Here is a 19,098-nt window from a genome sequence, read left to right on the forward strand (position 1 = left end):
CCCACCCACTTCTCCCACGGGCTCCAGGGGCAGCGGGCACCTCCCCCAGAGGCGAACCCGACCCATGCCCAAGTCTGCGCCGTCCCTTCTAGCCGTCGGGGCACTGGCTTCGTCTCCGCTGTGCGCACGCAGCGTCCTCATTTGGCCTTTTGCGTCTACCACCCTTTTTCTCTCCTGCACCGTGCGGTTACCAGCTTTCTGCCTCCTTGTGGAACAAACACACCCTCGTTCCCATCCGGCTAATGAGGCGATTAGAGGGGTTTCGCAGTGACCCGGCGCTTCCTCCACACCTGGGTCACCTACAGGCGGCGGGAAGCACAGGGCGCGCTTGTAGTCAGGCGGGCGGGCTGACAACAAAGAGCAGGAGCCTGCCCGCCTCTCCTGGGAGGACGCAAGCCGGCTGTCTGAGCCCTGGACGCAGGAGGCACTTCCGGCCTGGCGTGAACTGGCAGGTGCCAGATGGGGCCGCGTGCTGGAGAAAACACAGGTCCCTGCGTGGACCTCCTCCAGTCCGTCCCATTTGAAAAATCTGGAAGGATCGCACGAGCCCTCCCAGCAGCCTGTTGTCACGGTGAGGCTCTCCTGAGCCCCTCCTGCGAGAGTCGCGACCACTCCTCTTCTGTCTAGCTGGCTGCTCTGCCTCCTGCGGTAGGTGGGTGAAGCCCCAGCCCCCAACTGTCTACTTTAATGATGCCAGAGCCCTTCCATCTTGTGCTGACCTATCCGAAATGACTCCAAGTCTTTCTCAAATGTCATCTTCCTTCTGGTCCTGATGTCATAGCAACAGTCCAAAATGGAGAGCCGTGTCTCACCTGCTTAATAGTCCAGAAGAGGGACGCGCTGTGCGAACCCAGGTCCCCAGGGTCAGCGTGTGGCTCTTGGCATAATAGGGTTTATTATTTATTACACTTTCCGGGGGTGGCAGCTTGGGCCTCGCTGGTTACGGGCTCGGTGTCCCCTCTGCTCATCCATGTGCACTGAGACCCCCAGGCCCCTGTGGCCAAGGCAGCGTCCCCAGGAGCCGGCGTGAGGAGAGGCTGAATCTGAGAGACCCGGGTTCACTGTCACAGCGCTTGGCAGCGTCCTTGCAAGCCCATTTTGGAAGCTTCTGGTTTCCGGGTTCAGCGTGGAGCCGAGTAGCAGGTGTTACTTCACGTGAGCTCGAGGGGGCTTGCATTGAGTTTAGGGTGTTTCTTTATATGAGCTTTGTGGGCAGGAGCCGACGTAAAGCCCGAGGTGTTCGGCTGCCTCTAGGGGAGAGTGTGAGCGGAGACCAGCAGGGCAGCACCCGCAGCCCGGACGTTGGCTGCATTCATGTGACATCGTCTCAAAAAAACTCTTGAGAAGAGACGATTCAGGCCTCACCCGGATGGGGCTCTGTGGCTCCTTTTGGGGCCATGAGCAGAGTTGTGAGGTGGACACAGCCTGTGCCTGCAGCCAGGCACCCCCAAGTCTCACCCCACCCCTGGCATTCTGCAGCCACTTACTTCAAATGGGGCACCCTAGGGTGGCAGTGTGCGTGGGGAAGGGTGATGGACAGCGCAGGCTCTTTGCTGGGAAAGGCCAGCTCTACCCATTGGCCTGTCCCTGCAGCCCCCGCGCCTCCTGCTGCCCCTTGGTGCCAGTGTGGGTGCTGGGTGCTTGCCTCTCAGCCCAGGTTCTTGTCAGAGGACCACACAGAGAGCAGGGCGGTCACCTCTGGCAGTGAGGCTAGTGGTGGCAGCAAGGACCAGGCCACCCTGATGCAGCCCCTGCAGAGGGTCCCTCCTCTTATCACTGTGTCCTCTTCCCAGGATGGGCCCAGATTCCTTCCCACGTCTTGGCTCCAGGTAGTCTCAACCCGCTGGGGGTGGGGTGTTTTGCACCCTGCCTCAGGGTCCTCCTGTGGCTCAGGTTGGAGCGATGCCCTGCCTGCTCAGACACCCCACTTTGACCCCAGAGCAAACTCTACATGTGTCCAGGCTCCTTTTCACCTTTCAGCGCTGCCCTCTACCCGGAGGGCTGTCCCCCAGGCTGCTCTCCTCTGCAGGTGTGGTGAAGCGCCCCGCCCCGGGATTCCGCCCAGGGCAGCAGCAGTGGTGTGGGGGGGGGGAGGGGGGAAGCGGGGTGCTGAGCTCTGGGAATTGTGCCAGATTTCTGCCCCCGACTTAGCACTCTCAGTATTTTCAGGGTAGAATCCTCCCAATTACAAATGCCCTTGTTTCCATCTTACAGTTCTGGCCGCGCCGCCTCCATCCCTGCTGCCCCTGCCGCTGGTCCTTTCTGATGTGTGAGGAGGGGTCACCGGTGGCCTTTGACTCTGCAGGGGCATTGCTGGGGAGGACAGAGCTGGGTTCCAAGCAGGGCCGTCCGTCCTGGTCCTGCTTGCTGACTCCTGCCTACTTGCTGCCTGCGCCCACGCTGGCAGGCCTTCTCTCCAGGTCTCTGACTCGGGCCACCGACTCCCGCGCTCCCAGCTCTTCTGGATCTGAGTCAGGTTCATGGTTAGACATCGGCCGCCTCTGAGCGCTGCTTCTTTCCTCCCCGCCACGGTGCAGGAGGAGGCCATCAGGCGTCAGCGGCCTCTTAGTGCCTGTGGTCTGCGCGGTGCAGTGCACCCTGGCCCAAGCCTCCTAGAGCAAGACCTGCTTTTTATCAGGTGTGTGTCCACAAAGCCACCTTGGAATGTCACTGTGATGTCCTGGAGCCACTACAAAATCACAGGGAGGGCCTCCCCTGGTGGTGGAGCAGTTGAGCGCTGGGCTGCTAGGCTGCCCACAGCCTCTGCAGCGCCAGTTCGGTCCCCGGCTGCCCGCGAGGGTTCCACGTGGCGCAACAAACCTCTCCTGCCACGCCTCCTGCTCCCCTCAGCAGTGTATTTCTTTGTCACTCTGCCTGCTCTGCTCTCCCCTCTGGTTCTGGTGAATTCTCTCGCCCTCCCACGCTTCTGACTGTACCCAGTGCTTGAATAACAAATAAATGAATCTTTAAAAAAAAAAAAAAAGAAATCACAGGGAGGGCAGCCCTGAAAGGGCCAGCCTGCCTGCTGACCTCTCTGCCGAAGCAGAGTCCCAGGCAGTCTTGACGTGGTTTTCCTTCCGTGAGGTTGGGTCTGGGCCCCCTGCAGCAGCTGGTTGCACCAGAGGGGCTGCTTGTCTGTCACCTTCTCCCTGGAGTTGTTTGTTCCCCTTGCTGTCTCTCGACTGAGCCACCGAGCCCAGAGCCCAACTCCGAGGGAGCGAACCCCTGGGGTGGCCTGGAGGCGCAAGGACCTGTCCCCTCCGCCACACCACCCTCGCTCAGGACCCCGGCCTCCTCCACGCGGGGCTGCTGCCCTGGGCCCCGGCCTGCCAGCAGAGACTTTCTGGTCAGGGAAAGGCACCCACTTGGCCAGTCCCGTCTGTCTTAATTACAGCACGAGAGGAAATTCCCTCATGAAATCAAACTGGAAGCCAAGGCTGGATAAGCAGAAGTATAATACATTCGTAGTTCCCCATAGGCCTAAATCCCGCCATTTGCTTTTCCCACCTAAAGTGAATATGCCTTTTTCCTGATTGCAAAAATAATACATTTCATTGTAAAAATCCAGGAAACAGAAAAGCTTTAAAAGTGCCCCCCAGCTCAGAACCCACCTTAGCCCTGGTGCGCACGTGCTGGGGCTTTCTCCACAGAGTCTTGAGGGGGCGGAGAGAGTATTGGGGGGGTCTTTAATGAGATGAAGCAAATCATGTGATTTTTTTTTAACTGCACTTTTGCTCGAGTTATTCCTTTTAAGATGTCCTTCATCATGGGCTCCGGAAGCCTTCCAGGCCTGCGATCACGTGGGCGCTGCGGGCCTGTGTCGGGAAGTGAGGTGCTGCGAGCTTGCGGCTTATTTGATGATAACTCTCGGGTGCAGCGTCACTTGCCCAGGCCCCAGGGTGGCGTCGTGGCTCACACCGCGCCCCTCCATGCTCACCTTGGCCTGGCCGAGACCCATGTCCCGGGGGTGTTGGGGTGGAGGGTTAACAGGCTCGTGCCCAACAGGGGCACAGAACAGCACCTGGGCACACAGAAGGTGCTGCCTGTTCGTGGCAGAGCCATGCTCGAGTGCCCACACCCGTGTGAATGACTTTGATTTTACCTGTTTCATATGAGGATCTACTCCTGACCCTCATTTGCTTGAATGTGTGTTTAGTCTTACGTGGTCGACCCGCCCGTCTGGGCCGCCAGTGTCGTCCTCATCCCCTCTGTAAACAGGGCCCGCGGGAAGCGCTTGGGACACTGGTAAGAACGTTCTCGAGGTGCATTGCAAATCCTTGGGGAAAGAGTTATGGTTGAGTGACTGTCTTGCATAACTCTCGAGGAGAAATATTAAATTCCCTGCATCCTACTACAAACCCAAATGAAATTTGGAGAGAACTAAGGCCACAGCAAGTGCTGTGGGGCTTCAAGTCCTAGGTGAGGCGGGCTCCTCTGCACCGATCGATGCAGGGAGGCGCGCCACACTGCTCGGCCTGGAGACACGGAAGCTAGGCCACACCCAGCCCAGGCCTGCCCTGCGGAGTGGGCCTTAGTGGGGGCCGGGCCGGGCCGGGCCATGTAAGCAGGACCTTCCTGTGGGTTGTCAAGGAGGCTGGGAGAAGGTCCTGATCTCCAGTGTCCTCCTGTGGGCATATTGATTTACTAATTAGGCTGTGATTTCACCTGATTGGCAGCGTAAGTGGCATCTGCCTGTCCTGCTGGGTAATCCGGCCTGGGGAGGTGGGGTGCACTCAGCCTTCACTGCAAGGGGGTTCCCTGTGGTTAGATAAACTGATCTGTTGCTTGGTAACAGCAGGATTACCACCGGGGATGCTGGGGAGGCCCACTGGAGAGGACCTGGGTATTTGGAGGGCAAGGAGGCCGGGAAGTCGGCAAGTTCCTGGGAGAGCCTCACCTCGGAAGGAGATGCCCTGCCCTTGTGCACCACTGCGGGCTCGGGCTAAACCCTCTCTTCTTGCCCTCCATACATTGGGCCTCAGAACAAAGGAAAAGGTGGTGGTGCTGGCCATGGAGGGGGCGTCCCCTTAGGGTGGCTGTTGTGGCAGCAGGTCAAGCCCCTGTGGTCGACCTCGACATGGTCCCCTACCAAGGAAGAAGGCTGGGTCTGGAAAATGGAGCCCCTTCTTGCTCCTGCACCACCTAGAGCTTTTGTCCTGGGATCTGGGTCCCAAGTCCAAGTTCATTGACTGGAATAAAATCATAGACCAGCTAGGACACACCCCAGCCAGCGGGCTTGTCGGGGAAGGGGCAGGTCTTGCCCTGCTTGGAAGTGGACAGGGCAGAGTGCAGGTGCGTCTGCCCATAGGCCCGGCTGGTCCCTGCCCCCAGCTCTTCCACTCTGGCTAGGTGACCCACAGCAGGGCGCACAGGCCACCACCGCCGGGGTGCCTCTGCCGGCGGCTGCGCGGTCAGTCCCCACATAAGGCCTGGTTATTTCTGCTTTAGCAACAGCAGGAGCAACCTCTGAAGTGGTAGAGCTTAGACTGGAAGGATATTTTGACTGAAATTTTGCATATTTTGAAATTCAGGTTGTTGCATTTAAAATTATACAGGTTGTGAGTACCTGGCTTCAAACAGGAGGGAAGGAAAAGCATCCCTCGCTGTCAGAAGCTTCTTGCTCCGTCTGCCATGGAACCCAGCTAAAAATAAGCTGCAGGCACCAGAGCTGGCAGGCTTCAGCAGGAGCAAGGTTGGCGCTCTCGGTGGCAGACCTGCCCCTGCCGTGTCACGCCCACATGCCAGGCCTGGCCTGGGCCTCCATGGGACAGGGGCTGGGGCCGGGCTCTTGGCATCACAGCTCTGTGGAAAGGGGGCAACCACCGGGGCCTCGGCCCAGCTCTGAGGGTCCCGGGGTCAGTTCTGGCTCCTGGGTGGCCCTGGGGGAGTCGTGTCACCTCCCTGGACCTCAGTTTCCTCCATTCTAACCATGAGGGGCTACAGCTCATGCCAGACACCTGCCAGTGCCTTCGATGTCTTACCTCATCCTTCCCAAACTTTATAAACTCTGTTGTAAGTATTGGTCCTGTTTTTCAGATGAGGAAACTGAGGCACAAGAAAACCAGAGTCCCTCTGGTGTCCTTCAGCTGATGAGGTGCAGGTGTCGTCTCCTTCGTCTTCGCCCCTGCTCTTGCCTCTCTCCCGTACCCCTCTGTCATCAGCTCTACCCCATCCTTCCACCAAACATTCCCATGAGTCCACGTGGACGCACCCGTCAGATCCTGGCCATGGGCTCTGGGGATGCTGCTGGGCCTTCCCGTCATGCCCGACTGCCCTCCCTGGCCAGGTGGGCTTCGAGTCCTCTCCTCGTTTGTGTCTTGCCTTCCACGCTCCCGGTTGGGCCCCGGACAGCCTCGGTCACTTGTCGCCCTCCCATCTTAGTTTCCTTGGTGCCGAAGTGCAGGCGGAGAGCTGACCTGCTTCATTGAGCAGAGAGGGCGCCGGACGACGGGCTGGGGGGACTGTGCGCAGCCCGGGAGTGCTCCCTCACCCGCGCCACCTTCCTGCGGTGTTACAGACCCCAGGCCCTTCAGTGCCCTTCAGTGTGCTGATTATCCCCTCACCTCAAGTCTTTTGTTCCCAGCCCCGGTGGACTCTGAGTTTCTCCTGGTGTCTCGTAGGAAACCCCGCCGTGGCTGCCATGCGGAGTCTGGGCCCTGTGGCCTGTGGCCTGTGGCCTGGAGCCTGCCCCGGGGACTGGCTGGAGCAGGGTGGGCCCCGGGACACCGTGTTCGTCCAGCTGTGGATTCTCGGCTGGAGGGTGTTTGCTGTATTACCTCCCCATCCCGAGTTTGGGGAATGTCCACTGCTGCTGGCCGCCTGCGCGCGCGCGCGCGCGCGCCGCAGGGGTGGGCAGCCTCCCGCGAGGCGCTCGGGGGCAGGGCATTGGCAGCGGTGCTGATGCCGTCTGGCTAAAATCTGCCTTAAACGTACTTTACTTTTCAGTTTTCATAATCATTTTCCCATGCACGATTGAACTTCCGCAGCGTTCCTTCTGTGTCCCCCGGGCAGGTGGTAAGTCTGGTGCCTGTCGGAAGCCATTACTGGGAGTCACACCTGAAGTTGCGCGCTCCGCGCGGCCGGCAGCGAGAACCCCCCGTCGCGCTGGGTCGGGGCCTCGGTTCCTGCGCTGACGCTCTGCCAAGCATGCCCTCGCCCCGGGTTTTGTGGGGTCAGGAGAGTCTCTTCAGCCAGTAAAGACTGATCCCCTGTCCTCACCGCTCCCGTGAGACCCGGGGGCTGCCACTTGCTTCCCCGCCACGGGCCACCGAGTCCCAGGCAGATCCCCCCCATTCCTTGGCAAACTGCTGCATCACACACCTCATTTGCCATCAGAGTACGAGTGTGTCGTGTTCCTTTCTTCCCATGAAAACAACACAGAACAAAGCCTCACTTTTAAAAATGCCGTGATATTTTGCCACCGTTATGAAAATCTGTCAGCGCCGTATCTAATCTTGCGGCGCGCGGAATATCAAAACAGGCGCTGCTGAAGGGGGTGCGCTGCTAATACAAAAATGTCAGTTTCGCGGTCTCGGAACCAGCTGCTGTCAGCCTCTTCCCGAATGGGAAAGAAAAATAATAATAAAGTTTCTTCTCCCTGTGCTGTTACTGTTCTTCAGGCCTGACCTTCACAAGAAGACCCTCGGCAAGCACCGCCTCGCCGAAATCCTGCGCTCGGAATACTCCAGTGGGATGGAGGCCGCCGCGCCCAAGGTCACTGCGCAGAGCCAGCGCCCCGAGCCCGGCAGCCAGCCGTGCGGTGCCCACTGCAGCGGGCGCCCCGCCTGCACCCCGGGGAAGAAGAGAAAAGGCTCTCCGGGGAACAGAAACCCCGAAGGGCTTCCTGGGGGGCCGCAGGACTAACCAGAAATCGGCTTTCGTCTCTGCTTCAGAGGACGCGGCCTCAGTGGGCCTTGGATCTGCATCCTGTTCTTAGAGGAGTTCCCTCCCCCTGAGCCTGCGCCGCCGCCCCTTAGCAGGGAGGCCTGGTGGGGGTTGGCCTGCTCACCTGCGTCCCCCCAGGAGCTTGCCTGCCCTGTTCTGAAGACGCTTCGTTTTGCTTTAGCCCTACCCACGCATATATTGGCATGAATTTTATAAAGCAGGATTTTAAAACATGCAGTTGAATTTGTAAGAGAAGAGAAAAAATATTTATCAAATCGTTTTCTTGATGCGCAGCTGTTTAGTTCAGAATGACCAAGGACCGTGGAGCCTTGGGTGTGGGCCGCCTCCTCCAGGGTTCCCTCCGGGAGCTCCACCGTGCTGCACTCTGTGCTGCTCCGTGTGGCTGGTCTGGGCCTCCGCTCCCTTTCATGTCCTCCAGAAGCTTCCTCTCCCAGGCCTAATTGATTTACTGTTGCCTTTTTATGGTTTGCCTTTGAAGTCAAAAGGCACGAATGCCCTGAGCTTTTTCTCCCATGGAATCCTATCTGGTCTTCCAGAGAGGTCTGAGGGTCTTTGTATTGTGACCCGGGCCAGGGCGGCCCCTCCCCCATTGTGTTTTCTGGGAGATTTGAAAGAGGACCCCTGGGGCGTATTGATTTTCCAATAAATGTAAGATTTGGACACGGGTCATTCCAGAGGGTCCAGAGGAGTGGGGCGGAAGGCCTCCCCACCTCTGACTGGGCCACTTGGTCTCCATGCCCTGCCTTCCCGCCTCCGCCTCCTCTAACCACAGGGTGGGGTGAGGGTCCCCCAGATAGACCCCATGAACTGAACAGCCAGGAGAGGGAGTGGCTGTGGCATAGGGCTGAGTCAGGACATTCGGGAACCTGGAGCTGCAGCCCTATGGAGACCTACATGTGCGCGCGCGCGCGCACGCGCGCGCACACACACACACACACACACACACACAGCTGCCCCCCTCCCTGCCCCCCACGTCCCCGGTGATGGTTGCCTTGCTTCGGAAGAGAAAAGGAAGGTTCACTTTATAGACAAAACCCAGCTGCGTGAGAAACAGGATTAATGCCAGTGATTGGGGGCGATCAAAGGGAAGCCCACCCCACCCCCAGCGCATTCCTTTAAAGTGCGCCCGTTGCTGGCCCCTGCCAAGTGGGTGGGGGCTGCGGCTTCGGGGTCAGAGCCTCGCTCTCTGCTCTCTCCGCGCCTAGTGAGGGCTTCTTGCCGCCGGTGGGTCTGGGAATCGGTCTGTTGCCCCAGTTAATAAAGACACGTAGATTTAGCACATTTAGGGTTAACATGCTCTGAATCTCAACAACCTGAACGTGAATCTTTCTTAGGATGGCTCTTGGCAGGTGATGCATCTCCGGCATCCATTAGGCAGAGCTTTAGCGCCTCTTTTTTTTTCTTTCTGATTTCCCAAACTTGGGTCACAGGCCTGAGTCCCGTGTTTAAAGTCACAGAGAACCTGGGTGCTGGTGGTGCCTCACCCCTTCCCCGCCGGCTCGGGGAGCGCTGCTTTGGCATCCCGTACATCTTCGTATTGGTGGGGAACACACCCCCCCACCCACCCCCGCTCCCCGCAGTTGCACCTCCTCGGAGGGCTCCCCAGTCTCAGGCACCGGCAGGCAAAGAGCCCTTGGCCAGTGGCCAAGTCAGCATTGGCGAAATGCAAGTGGCATTTTCCAGGCTTAGAGACGCAAGGAGCCCCCATTTCTCCGCGACTCCGACAAAGCTCCGACAAAGCTCCGTGGCTTCAGTGGAGTTCCCTTCCCTGCAGCGCTGGGCGCTGGGCGCGGGCTTTTGGGAAGAGAGGGCAGGAAATGAGTGCCCCTCCAGGCATGTGTGCTCCAAACTGCTGGAGGCCTTGCTGTGTGGCGCTTCCGCCCCAAACCCAGTCAGTGGGAGCCACTAAAATCTCTCCATGGCCTCCTGGGACAGAAATGGAAGGTCTTGCGCACGGGACGCCGCCTGCTTGAAAAGGGCGATTCCCTGGCTGGGTCGGGCCTGCAGGCAGGGCCCGGCCAGTCTCCGTCTGCTCCAAAACCGGAGGAAGGTCGGAGCCAGGCCTGCGTGTGGGCACCGTCCCTGAAAGCAGTTCGACTTCTCAGAAGTCTCCAGAAGCCGCACCGCCTGGCTCAGCGGAACATCTACGCCGCGTTTTAACTTTGTGGCCCTGGCCCCGTCGGGTCTAGATGGAGGGGGGTGGGGGAGCCGGGGGTGAGAGGAGGTGCCTCTCCTTGTGTGCCGCCCGCTTGGGGCCTCGCCCAGTCATTCTCTGTTTCGATGAGAGCGCGCCCCGCCCGGGGCTGGGCGAGGAACCACTTTGGCCTTGGAAGCGGATGCAGGTAGCGCCCACCTCGCTCCCAGGCTGCGAAGTTACTGTTGCAGGTGGGACGTGCAGGACAATTTAAAAGACCGTAATTATGAACTTGTCGGGAAGCCTTGTTCTTCATTAATGTAAGATATGAAGTCGCCGCGGAGGTACAAGGACAATTACATAGTCGAGAATGTGTCTGTGATTTGCGCTGCGCTGTGTAAATGTGAGGGCGGCTGCTCGGGCTCCCTCCTCCACTCTCACAAAATGAAAAGCACACCAGTGCAAGTTGTCCTTTGATAGATTTTTAATATGATTTTAAAGAGTTTTGTTTGGTCTCATTCTTATTCAATGAGATTAATTTAAAGCACTTATCCCCTGGGTTTAAGTCAATCCATGTAGGATTTGGGCCGGGTTTGTTGCATAGGGGTTTTGTTTGCAGGAGACTCTGAGAGACTCCTTTCCCACTTCATTAACCCTGAGTTGGGGACAGGCCCCCCTCGCCCCCCACCGCCGCCGGAGCCGGGGATTTACCAGCCCCCATTCACATGCAAAAGAACTCGAAAGCCGAGGGGCTGCTTGACTTAATTAGCTGCTGTGCATTTTGCAAAATTAGAATAATACCCGCACCGTCCCGGGAAAGAAAGGCGGTGGCGTGAGGGGGCTTGGGGCTGGGGGGCGGGGGGCAACTGTAGCGGGGTCCTGGCTTAGGTGGGAGGGTAGAGTTGGAAAGCGATCCCCTGCCTCTCGACCAGAGCAGTCCTACCCCCACCAAACTGGATGGGGGTCGGCTTGGGGGGGGGGCAAACTTCCCCCGCCTGCCGTTTCTTCCCACCCCTGTGAGTCTCAGCTGCAGGTGGTGTGGGGCGGGGAGCACCTGTGCCCACCTCCCCAGGGAGGGGCGGGCCGCAGGAGGTGACCTTGGCCCTTTGAACGAGAAGACGAGGCCTCCAGTGGGGGGAAACGTAACCCCCTCCCCCAAGATCCTGGCGCCACAGGCTGGGTCCCGGCGCCGCCCTCAGGGTCGGCCTTCCCGCCGGTCTCCCGCAGACACCCGGGGCGCGGGGGAAGCGAGAAGGTGCGGGAGGGAGCGGGGGTCTGCCCGAGGTGGCGTCCAGTTTGCAGAGGAGTCTTGTCGTGTCCTACCCGGCGCGGGCGACCCCCGAGCGTCCGAACCTGGGCCGGGGCGGAGGGGGTGGGGGCGAGTGGCCTCGGAGCCCATCTGTCAGCCCCGCTCGCCGGGCCGATCACCAGCTGCCGGCGCCCTTGTTGTGGCCAGATGAGCCGGCTCGGGGAGGGCACCGCGGCCCGGCCCGCAGTCGAGGGAGCCCAGGCGCTGACCCCGCCACCGAGCCCACCCCGCACGGCCAGGGCCCGCCGGGAGCGGCGCGGGCCAGATGGGGGGAGGGGGGATGGAGCTGCAGGCCGCGCTGCAGAAATGGGGAGACTGAGGCCCCGGAGGGGACCCCTGGCCACGCCCCAGCAGGCCCGGCCCGGGCAAGGAAGCGCTGGAGCAAAGGGCTTCCCTAGGGGCACGGGAGACCTCCTGAGAGGGGAGCGGGTCCGGGGGTGGGAACGGCAGGCGCCTGGTCTTTGTAAGAAGTTTATTTCCACATTTAAAAAAAGAGAGAACCCCAGGGGCCCGCTGGCCGGGTGGGCAGCTGGGCGGGGGCCGGGGTCAGGGTGGGCGCGCAAGCCCCCTGGGCCCGTCCTGCCCCTCGGGGAGGGGAGGACACGGGCCACGGACTCACGGATGCACGACACGGTCACGGGTCATGGTCACGAATAAATAACTTCATATACACTTTGCACACGGTATGTACAGCTCCCGCCGGCGCTGGGGAGTGGGGCGCGCGGGGCCGCCGGGTGGCGCGACCGGGGCGTCAGGGCTTGGTGGCCTGGAGCGTGGAGGGCGTGGGGGGAGCCGCGGGGGCGCCCCCGCCTGCTCCCGGAGGGCGCGGGGCCTGGGGAGCCTGGCGGGGCTCGCCCGTGGGCACGGCCGGCGGCGGGCGGCCCCGGTGGAGTGGCTGGAGAGCGGCCGCCGAGGCGGGTTCGGGACTCGGTCCGGGGGTCCGGGCCGCAGTAGACTTGGCATTTGGCCCTTCGGGGAACACTGGGCGGGGGCGCCAGGGAGGACCGGACGGGGGGGCCCGGGAAGGGCGGTCGAGCCCGCGCGCCCCCAGGGGCTGGGGCGGGCAGGGGCCGGGGCGCGGGCGCTTCACCGGGGCTGCGCGGCGCGCGGGAGGACGCCGGCCAGCGGGGGCAGCGGCGGGGCCGGCTCGCCGGCGCCCTGGAGTCCGTGGATGAGGATGCGGGGCACCAGCGGCCGCTGCAGGGCGGGCGGCGGCGCGCTCGGCCCGCGGTACAGGTAGAGCGCGGCGCCGGGGTCCAGGTTGGAGACCAGGCTCTGCGGGTAGAAGTAGGGCGACGGGAACATCCTCTGCAGCGCCGAGTAGTTGCCCGCCTCCGCCAGCAGCTCCAGGCCCACGGCCGTCTGCCGCTTCCATTTAGTCCTGGGGACCGAAGAAATAAACGCGTTCGGGGTCAGGGCTCCCCGAGACCCCCCTCAGGAGTGCCGGGCCCAGGGCGCCCGCAGGGAGGATCCCACGGATGTGTTCAGGAGGAAGGGCCCGGCCTGGCCCCACCGCGCCCACGTGCTACCCGCCCCAGCAGCCCCTCGCTTGCTCTCCCGCGGCCTCCGGCGTTTGTTTATCCCCATTTTACAGACTAGAAAGCCGAGGCCCGGGCCAGTTTGGGGATGGTCTGCAAAGGGGCAGAGCCTGGATTCGAAGCCAGGCTGTGCGCCCCAAAGCCAGAGCTACCGCCAGCCCCACTGCTGGGGAGGGGCTGGTGCGGCCCTTGGAATCCCGATGGGTGGAGGCCCCCGTGCACCAGACCCCAGGGAGGCCTGGGGAAGGCGAGGGCAGTGGCCTGGAGAGAGCCGGTGGGGCGGGGCCCTAGTCGTCCCAAAGGGCTGGGCCGATTCTCCCAGCGCCCGCAGCTCTGCGGGCCCAGCTTCTGCGGAAGCTCTCACCGGTGCTGGCGCCCCGGCCGTGGCCGTACCTGCTGCCCCGGCGCCCGAGCCCAGGTCTGGCCCTCCGTCAGGAGGAAGGACCCTGGGGTGGGGGGAGTGTCTGCCTGGGCTGTGGGGCAGGCGGAGGGCCACGTGGGCTCCTGGCCAAACTTCCCGGCTGGGACCCCTGCGTGCACCTGGCCGGGGAGGTCCGACCTGCAGGCCCCGGCCCCACCCCGGCCGACTCAGCCACACCAACCCCCTTCCCCTCCCTGAATTATTCATCCTCATCATAATTTTGTAATTACTGTAACGGCCCTTAATTATTGATGCCCGGAGCAGTAATCGGTATTTATTATTAATGGGGCGATGTGTTCTGCGCTTGTTTATGGAGAGCACCGTCCCGGCCTCCCCGAGGGCCCACGCGGGTCCGTGTGGCCGCGGCGGGTGGTGTGGGGATGTGGGTGTTGCCAGTGGGTCTGCGTCCCTCGAGCTCCTGGGGAGGGTGGCTAGGAAACACCAGGTCCGGGGCCAGTGTCGGACACACTCCCGGTCCCCACGGAGCTGGGCGGCCCCTCCCTCCGCAGGTTTCAGGTTTCCGGACTACAAAGGCCGCGGAGGCCGGAGGAGCCGGGCGGGCCAGGGCCCCAGCCCCCAAGCAGCTGTGTGGCTGGGCTGGGCTCCCTCACCTCTGGCTGTGCGGATTCCACCCCTGGGGACTGGCCCGAGACCACCACGCCTCCCCTGGCTGGGGGTGGGGGCATGCCGACTGGGGTGGGGGAGGCCTCAGACCTCAGGTGTCTGTCCACCTGTCCTAGAGGGGGTGACAGGGTCCCAAGGGTGAGGCTAGCCTGGGCTCTCTCCCACGCCTACCCGAGGGACTCTGGGTGAAGTCTTCCCTCATGGCCTCAGTTTCCCCACTTTCACAAACTCAGCTAGCCTCCCTTACTGTCAGACTGTGGCCACAAGGTCCCTGGGAGGACCAGTGAAAGGGGGGACCCTCTCCACACCCCACTCACAGCAGGCCTCACCTGCGGTTCTGGTACCAGGTCTTGACCTGCGTGTCGGTGAGGTTGAGCGAAGCGGCCAGCTCCATGCGGTCCTGCACACTCAGGTACTTCTGCCGCTCAAAGCTGCGCTCCAGCTGCGCCAGCTGATGGTCGGTGAAGGCCGTCCGGGCCTTGCGGGGCTTCTTCAGGCGCACTGGGGGGCTGTCCCTCGAGCTGGAGATCTCCCGATCGCCCTCCTCCTTCACTGGGGAGACAGCGCAGCGAGTCAGGGCGGCCTCCCCGCAGCTACCTCGCTCCCTCCCTGCCGGGAGCAAACTCCGCTCCTCCTCCAGGTGGCCCGGCAGCCACACTCGCGGCCTGCCCGCCAGGGAGCTGGGCAGTGCCGCTCACAGCCAGAACCTCCGGGCCCCCAGAGCCAGAGCAAGAATCTAGGGCGGAGGACGGACGCCCCCAGGGAGAGATAACCCAAAGTTGCCCAGGGAGCCCCCGCTGGCAGCCCGGCGGTGCCTGCGCTCTCGCTCCCTGGAGGGGTGAGGAGCGGCGGGGCCACGGTGGTGAGCCCAGGGCCGGTGCACCTGCTGGAGCAGGGAAGGGCACCGGGGGTCAGGACAGGGTGGCTCTGCTCAGGGGTACGGGTCTGTGCTCCGCATCTGGGCCCCGAGGGGGGCCGGGAATGAAAGAAGCTGAGGGCTGGAGTCGGGGGAGGAAGCCCGTTTACCGCAGAGGACGATCGACTGGAGAACAAAGAACTGTACCCATGTCTCGCCTGGGCCCCAAGTGGATGGGACTGTAGCAGGGGCCCCCCTTTATTGGGGACGCCCCACAACAGTCCTCGGTGCACCGGGCAGCCCCGAGGGTGAGCGCATGCAGACCCGGGAGCTTCGGGCCCTTGGAAGAACAAGCACCTCGTTTGCCCCTGGACCGCCAGACCCACTGGCTCCCGCTTCTCCGCTTTTCCCATGTGGCCCAGTTCCTGCCCCCCCCCTCTTGGGACGCCCCAGCACGGTCTTGCCCCTGAGGCCCGAGGATGGAACTAACTGGGGAGGATCCCCCCTTTCCTTGGGGGTTATGGAAACCCTCGATCAAACAAACTTATTGACGTTCCTCCTCAATAATATAGCCAAAGACTCCCCAAAATTGATGGCGCCCCCCACCCCTCTTTTTCCCTCTGTTTTTCTTTACGGTGAGTTTCATTGTGTGTGGCGCTGGCAGTGACGGTGTTCAGCTGAACGCGACTTGATTTTTCTCTGTAGGAAACAATCCGGTTAATTGAGCCTCCAGGGAGAGAGACTTCTCCACCGGGAAGGCTGCGGTTCGCAGCAGGGAGGGCGCCGGGCGCGGGGTGCGCTGAGGCGTGGGCCGCCGGGAGAGCGCTGGGGAGCAGAGGCCGCCCCTGCCTCCCTCCTGCCTGCCCGCACTGCCCCGTCCTGGGCCGGACCGCTGGACACAGACCCCGGGAGGCCGGGACGTGCTGGGCTGAAGGGAACTTGAGTTCTGCCTCGGCAGGCGGTGAAGTTTAGCTAAGTGGGAGGAAGCAGCTACCCAAACCTCAAAGTTGATGTTCCAGAATTTTCCCTCTTGACGTAATTGCCCCACTATCTACAAAAAAATCCCCCACTTCTCAGGGCCCAGGTCTGAGGGGGGATTGAGTTTGGGGTGTCAGGAAGAACAGGTTCGTTGTTGGTCTTTCCCTAATGCTGCTCCGGCTCCCGTGCAGGCTGGGCGCTCGCTCGCTCGCTGCTGCCAGTCTCCGGGAAGAGGCTCCGCCAAGAGGGGCCTCAACTGCGGCCTGGAGGTCTCGGCTCCGTGCTTAGGGTTCAAGGTCCCCCGCCAGCCCCCTGCTTGGAGGGAAGCCCTGGTTTGGTTTCTCTGCAGACTGACGGATGGACGGATGGACGGATGGACGTGAGCTCCCGCCGACAAAAAGGTGCTGCAGAGGCCTGACTTCCAAGCCGTCCAGCTTTTAAATGTTATGTTTGAGGAACCTTTGGTGCTCCTCGGCCTGGACTGACCTTCCGTTCAAGCCCTCCTTGGAAGAAATGCCCCTTCGCACAGAAGGTGGGTGGGTGGGTGGGGGTGGATCCGAGACGCCCCCCAACTGGCTCTGTGTGTCTGTTTCTCTCATCACGGTTTCTTAACTCAGACGGTGAAAAAAGTCGCCTCCACATTGGAGAAACACCCCAGACCTTGTCTCAGGGCAGAGTCCTATCTTTTTTCACCCCAGGGGGTTTTGTGGGTGAAAAGGCGGCAGCACCTGGGGTGGGGCCTGGGGCTCCCTTCCAGCGCGTCCCCCTCCAAACCTGTTTAGGCGATCCGTGGACAGCCGACTCGCCTGGCTGCCCTGATCAGGTAGCATCAGGGACAGGAGAAGAAAATTGATATTCCAATTATCTTAAATGAAACCTCTCCTCAAAATCCTTCCTACGGGCAAAGACATAGGAGGAGGCAGGAGCCAAACTCTTTGACCACCAGCCATTAACACGCAACGCTGGAGATGGTTGCCCCTGACCCTCGCCGCAAAGCTGGGGTGTTGTTGGGGATTATAAATAATAAACCACGACATCATGAATATATATTATGTGCCTCCCTCCCCCGCCCCCGCCCACACCTGTCTTTCTCCAGGGCACGTCTTGCCTCTCATCAGGCCTGGGGGCGGGGGACTGAGGGTCACCAGGCCTCTTGCCCCTGGACCTTCTTCCTGGGCGCTGCAACTTGACCTGCCGGGTTTCCAGGCACCCTTGGCCGAGTCTCTCTGAAGGAGACACAGCCGGCCCTTTTCATGCGGGAATGGAGGGGAGCGAGCGAGCGAGCGGTAGAGGGAGGCCCCAAATGGACTTTGCCTTGAGGTCAGGGGACGCCTGCGAATAAAGTCTTGGTTGGGAGGAAAGCGCTAAATGAGCCTCCTTAAAATTTTGTGCAGATGAGGCAGAGAGAGGGGCCGGGAGAGGCAGGGCTTCTAGCACCAGGAAGGAGTTGCTGCCTAGGGGGGTTGTCTCATGAAGGGCGCTGGGGTTAATTGCAAGACGAAAGAGGCCTGAACAGCCTCTGTCAGCCCCTAGGTTTCTGCTGGTGGGGACGGGGGGGGGGGGGGGGGTTGTTCAGGGTCCTGACTTCTTCATAGAAAGAACTTTTGCCCCTGGCCTCAACGAAGGCCTGAAGTCAAGGTAGTGGCTGCGGGCGAGGAACAAAAATAAGGAAACTCTGGTGTTTCCCTTCCCTTTCGCTTCCCCTGCCACCCTCTCCTCTCCCGCTAAGCGGATGAAAACAGAACAGCAACAATGAAAAGATTCACGGAGGTGACAAAGCGAAGGAGGGGGCCGCCAGCCCAACGTGGGGGGCACAGGGCTGGTGACCGAGGAATCTCTAGGTCCCCTACACAACCCGAGGTTGATCGCTCGATACCCCTAAAATCAAATTCAGCCAGAACCTTGGGTGGGTGCAGGGTCTTCCCCTCTCCAGTGGGCCTTGGGACCTGCCCCCAGCCAGCCGCCCTGCTGCTGGGGCTACTTTGAAGTGATTCTCGGGGGCCCAGACCGCACTGGGCCCCACAGAAGAGAAAGCCCGGTTCCTCTTCCCGTCTGGAAATCAGAGTAAAGGTGGGAAAATTCTGACTATTCTCAGAGCTCCAGCAGAAATTTCCTGCTAGGCTTTCCCTCTTGCAGAAAGGGCACCGAAGTCAGAGGCTCCGGTTCTTCCATTGCTGCCGAAAGATCTTTCTTGAGAGCCAGCGTCTGAGGAGCCCGCTCCTGCCCACCAGCACCCCTGAAAGGGTGGCCCCCGCCCACGTTTAGAAAGTTTGCTTTGTGAATTTGGGGGACTGTCTCCCTCGGGTACACAGTATCCCTCTTTCCTGCTCACTGTCTCTGCGGGACGGGTCTCTTTGTTGCTCAAAGGCTTAGCCACACGACCAGACCGGGACCGACCGGACAGGCAGAAAGGTCTGGACCTGACTGCTCAGCCGGACCCTGGAGGAACTCGCAGTCACCATGCGTGTGTCCCTAAATGTGAGCCCTCAAGTTTTAATGCCAGTTTTTAGAAATAGCGCACCCCCTCCTGCATTTTCATCTCCCATTTTCTTACCTTTATACTCAGAGTCTGAAGAGGCGTTGCTGCCACTTTTGTCCAGCTTGTCTCTAAAGTCCTCCGCGGCCTTTGCCGCAAGACGGCCCCCAGGCTCAGGGGTGGCCGGCTGCCCGCTGCTAGAGTAGGGTGCACAGGCTGCGAGTGGTTTGCAGTCAGCAAGGATGTCCCTGATCAGAAAGGAGGAAGTCACAGTGCGAGACTGGGCTGGGGCCGAGAGCTGCCCAGGCTGCAGGTGGGAGTCCAGACCTGGGCCCGATGCCCCAGCAGGCCTCGGGGCGCCCGCCTCCAGACAGTCCCTTCCCGGCGAGGCTGGTGAGGAGCAGTCGCTGCTGCTCTCCGAGCGCGGACTCAGCTCCAGGGGCGTGCGGCAGTCCCCAAGCAAGGGGTCCCCCTTGGGAAGGGCGGGGCTGCCCGCGCGGTGGGAGAGAATGGAGTCGATCCCAAAGCCATTGGAGCCTTCCATAGCCAAGCTGCGACCTGTCCTCCCCAAAAGCTCCCCACCCACCCCCAACCACCGCTGCCCCTGCCCCTAGCTGCGGGCTGGCATGGGGAAGGCGGGCAGGGAGCCTGTGGGCACCTTGGACAGAGTTCAGCCTTGGGGGAGCCCGGGAGCTCTGGGCCAACCTCCTCTGCGCATTAGATCCAAAAGGGCTCAGCGCGTCTTCTGCAGCATCGCGCTGAGCCTCCGAGCCAGGGGGGGTGGTGGGAGTGTCAGGGAGGGAAGGGCGGGCGGGTGCGCCAAGTTGGGGTAAGCAAAAGGGGAGACGACAGCCTGC

At 61.5% G+C, this 19,098-nt stretch overlaps 2 protein-coding genes across 2 annotated transcripts in view; one reads left to right on the top strand and one right to left on the bottom strand.

The window, feature by feature from the left end:
- DDX31 (DEAD-box helicase 31) overlaps positions 1-7,936 on the top strand; it is a gene marked incomplete at both ends in the record, with an annotated part of 61,043 nt that extends 53,107 nt beyond the window's left edge. Inside the window, 2 exon segments of the mRNA XM_084236293.1 lie at positions 7,620-7,764; positions 7,766-7,936. Coding sequence (XP_084092419.1) covers positions 7,620-7,764; positions 7,766-7,936 — 316 coding nt within the window.
- A 4,424-nt stretch (positions 7,937-12,360) lies between these two features.
- Positions 12,361-18,785, bottom strand: BARHL1 (BarH like homeobox 1; the record flags this gene model as incomplete). The annotated part of the gene is made up of 3 exons (XM_084238551.1): positions 12,361-12,729; positions 14,261-14,483; positions 18,320-18,785. 3 exons carry the CDS (start codon positions 18,783-18,785, stop codon positions 12,435-12,437), a joined length of 984 nt encoding a protein of 327 aa, XP_084094677.1. The 3' UTR covers positions 12,361-12,434.
- Between the last annotated feature and the right edge of the window lie 313 nt (positions 18,786-19,098).

This window comes from Talpa europaea, assembly GCF_964194135.1.
Source record: "Talpa europaea genome assembly, chromosome: 7".
Taxonomy (NCBI): Eukaryota; Metazoa; Chordata; class Mammalia; order Eulipotyphla; family Talpidae; genus Talpa; species Talpa europaea.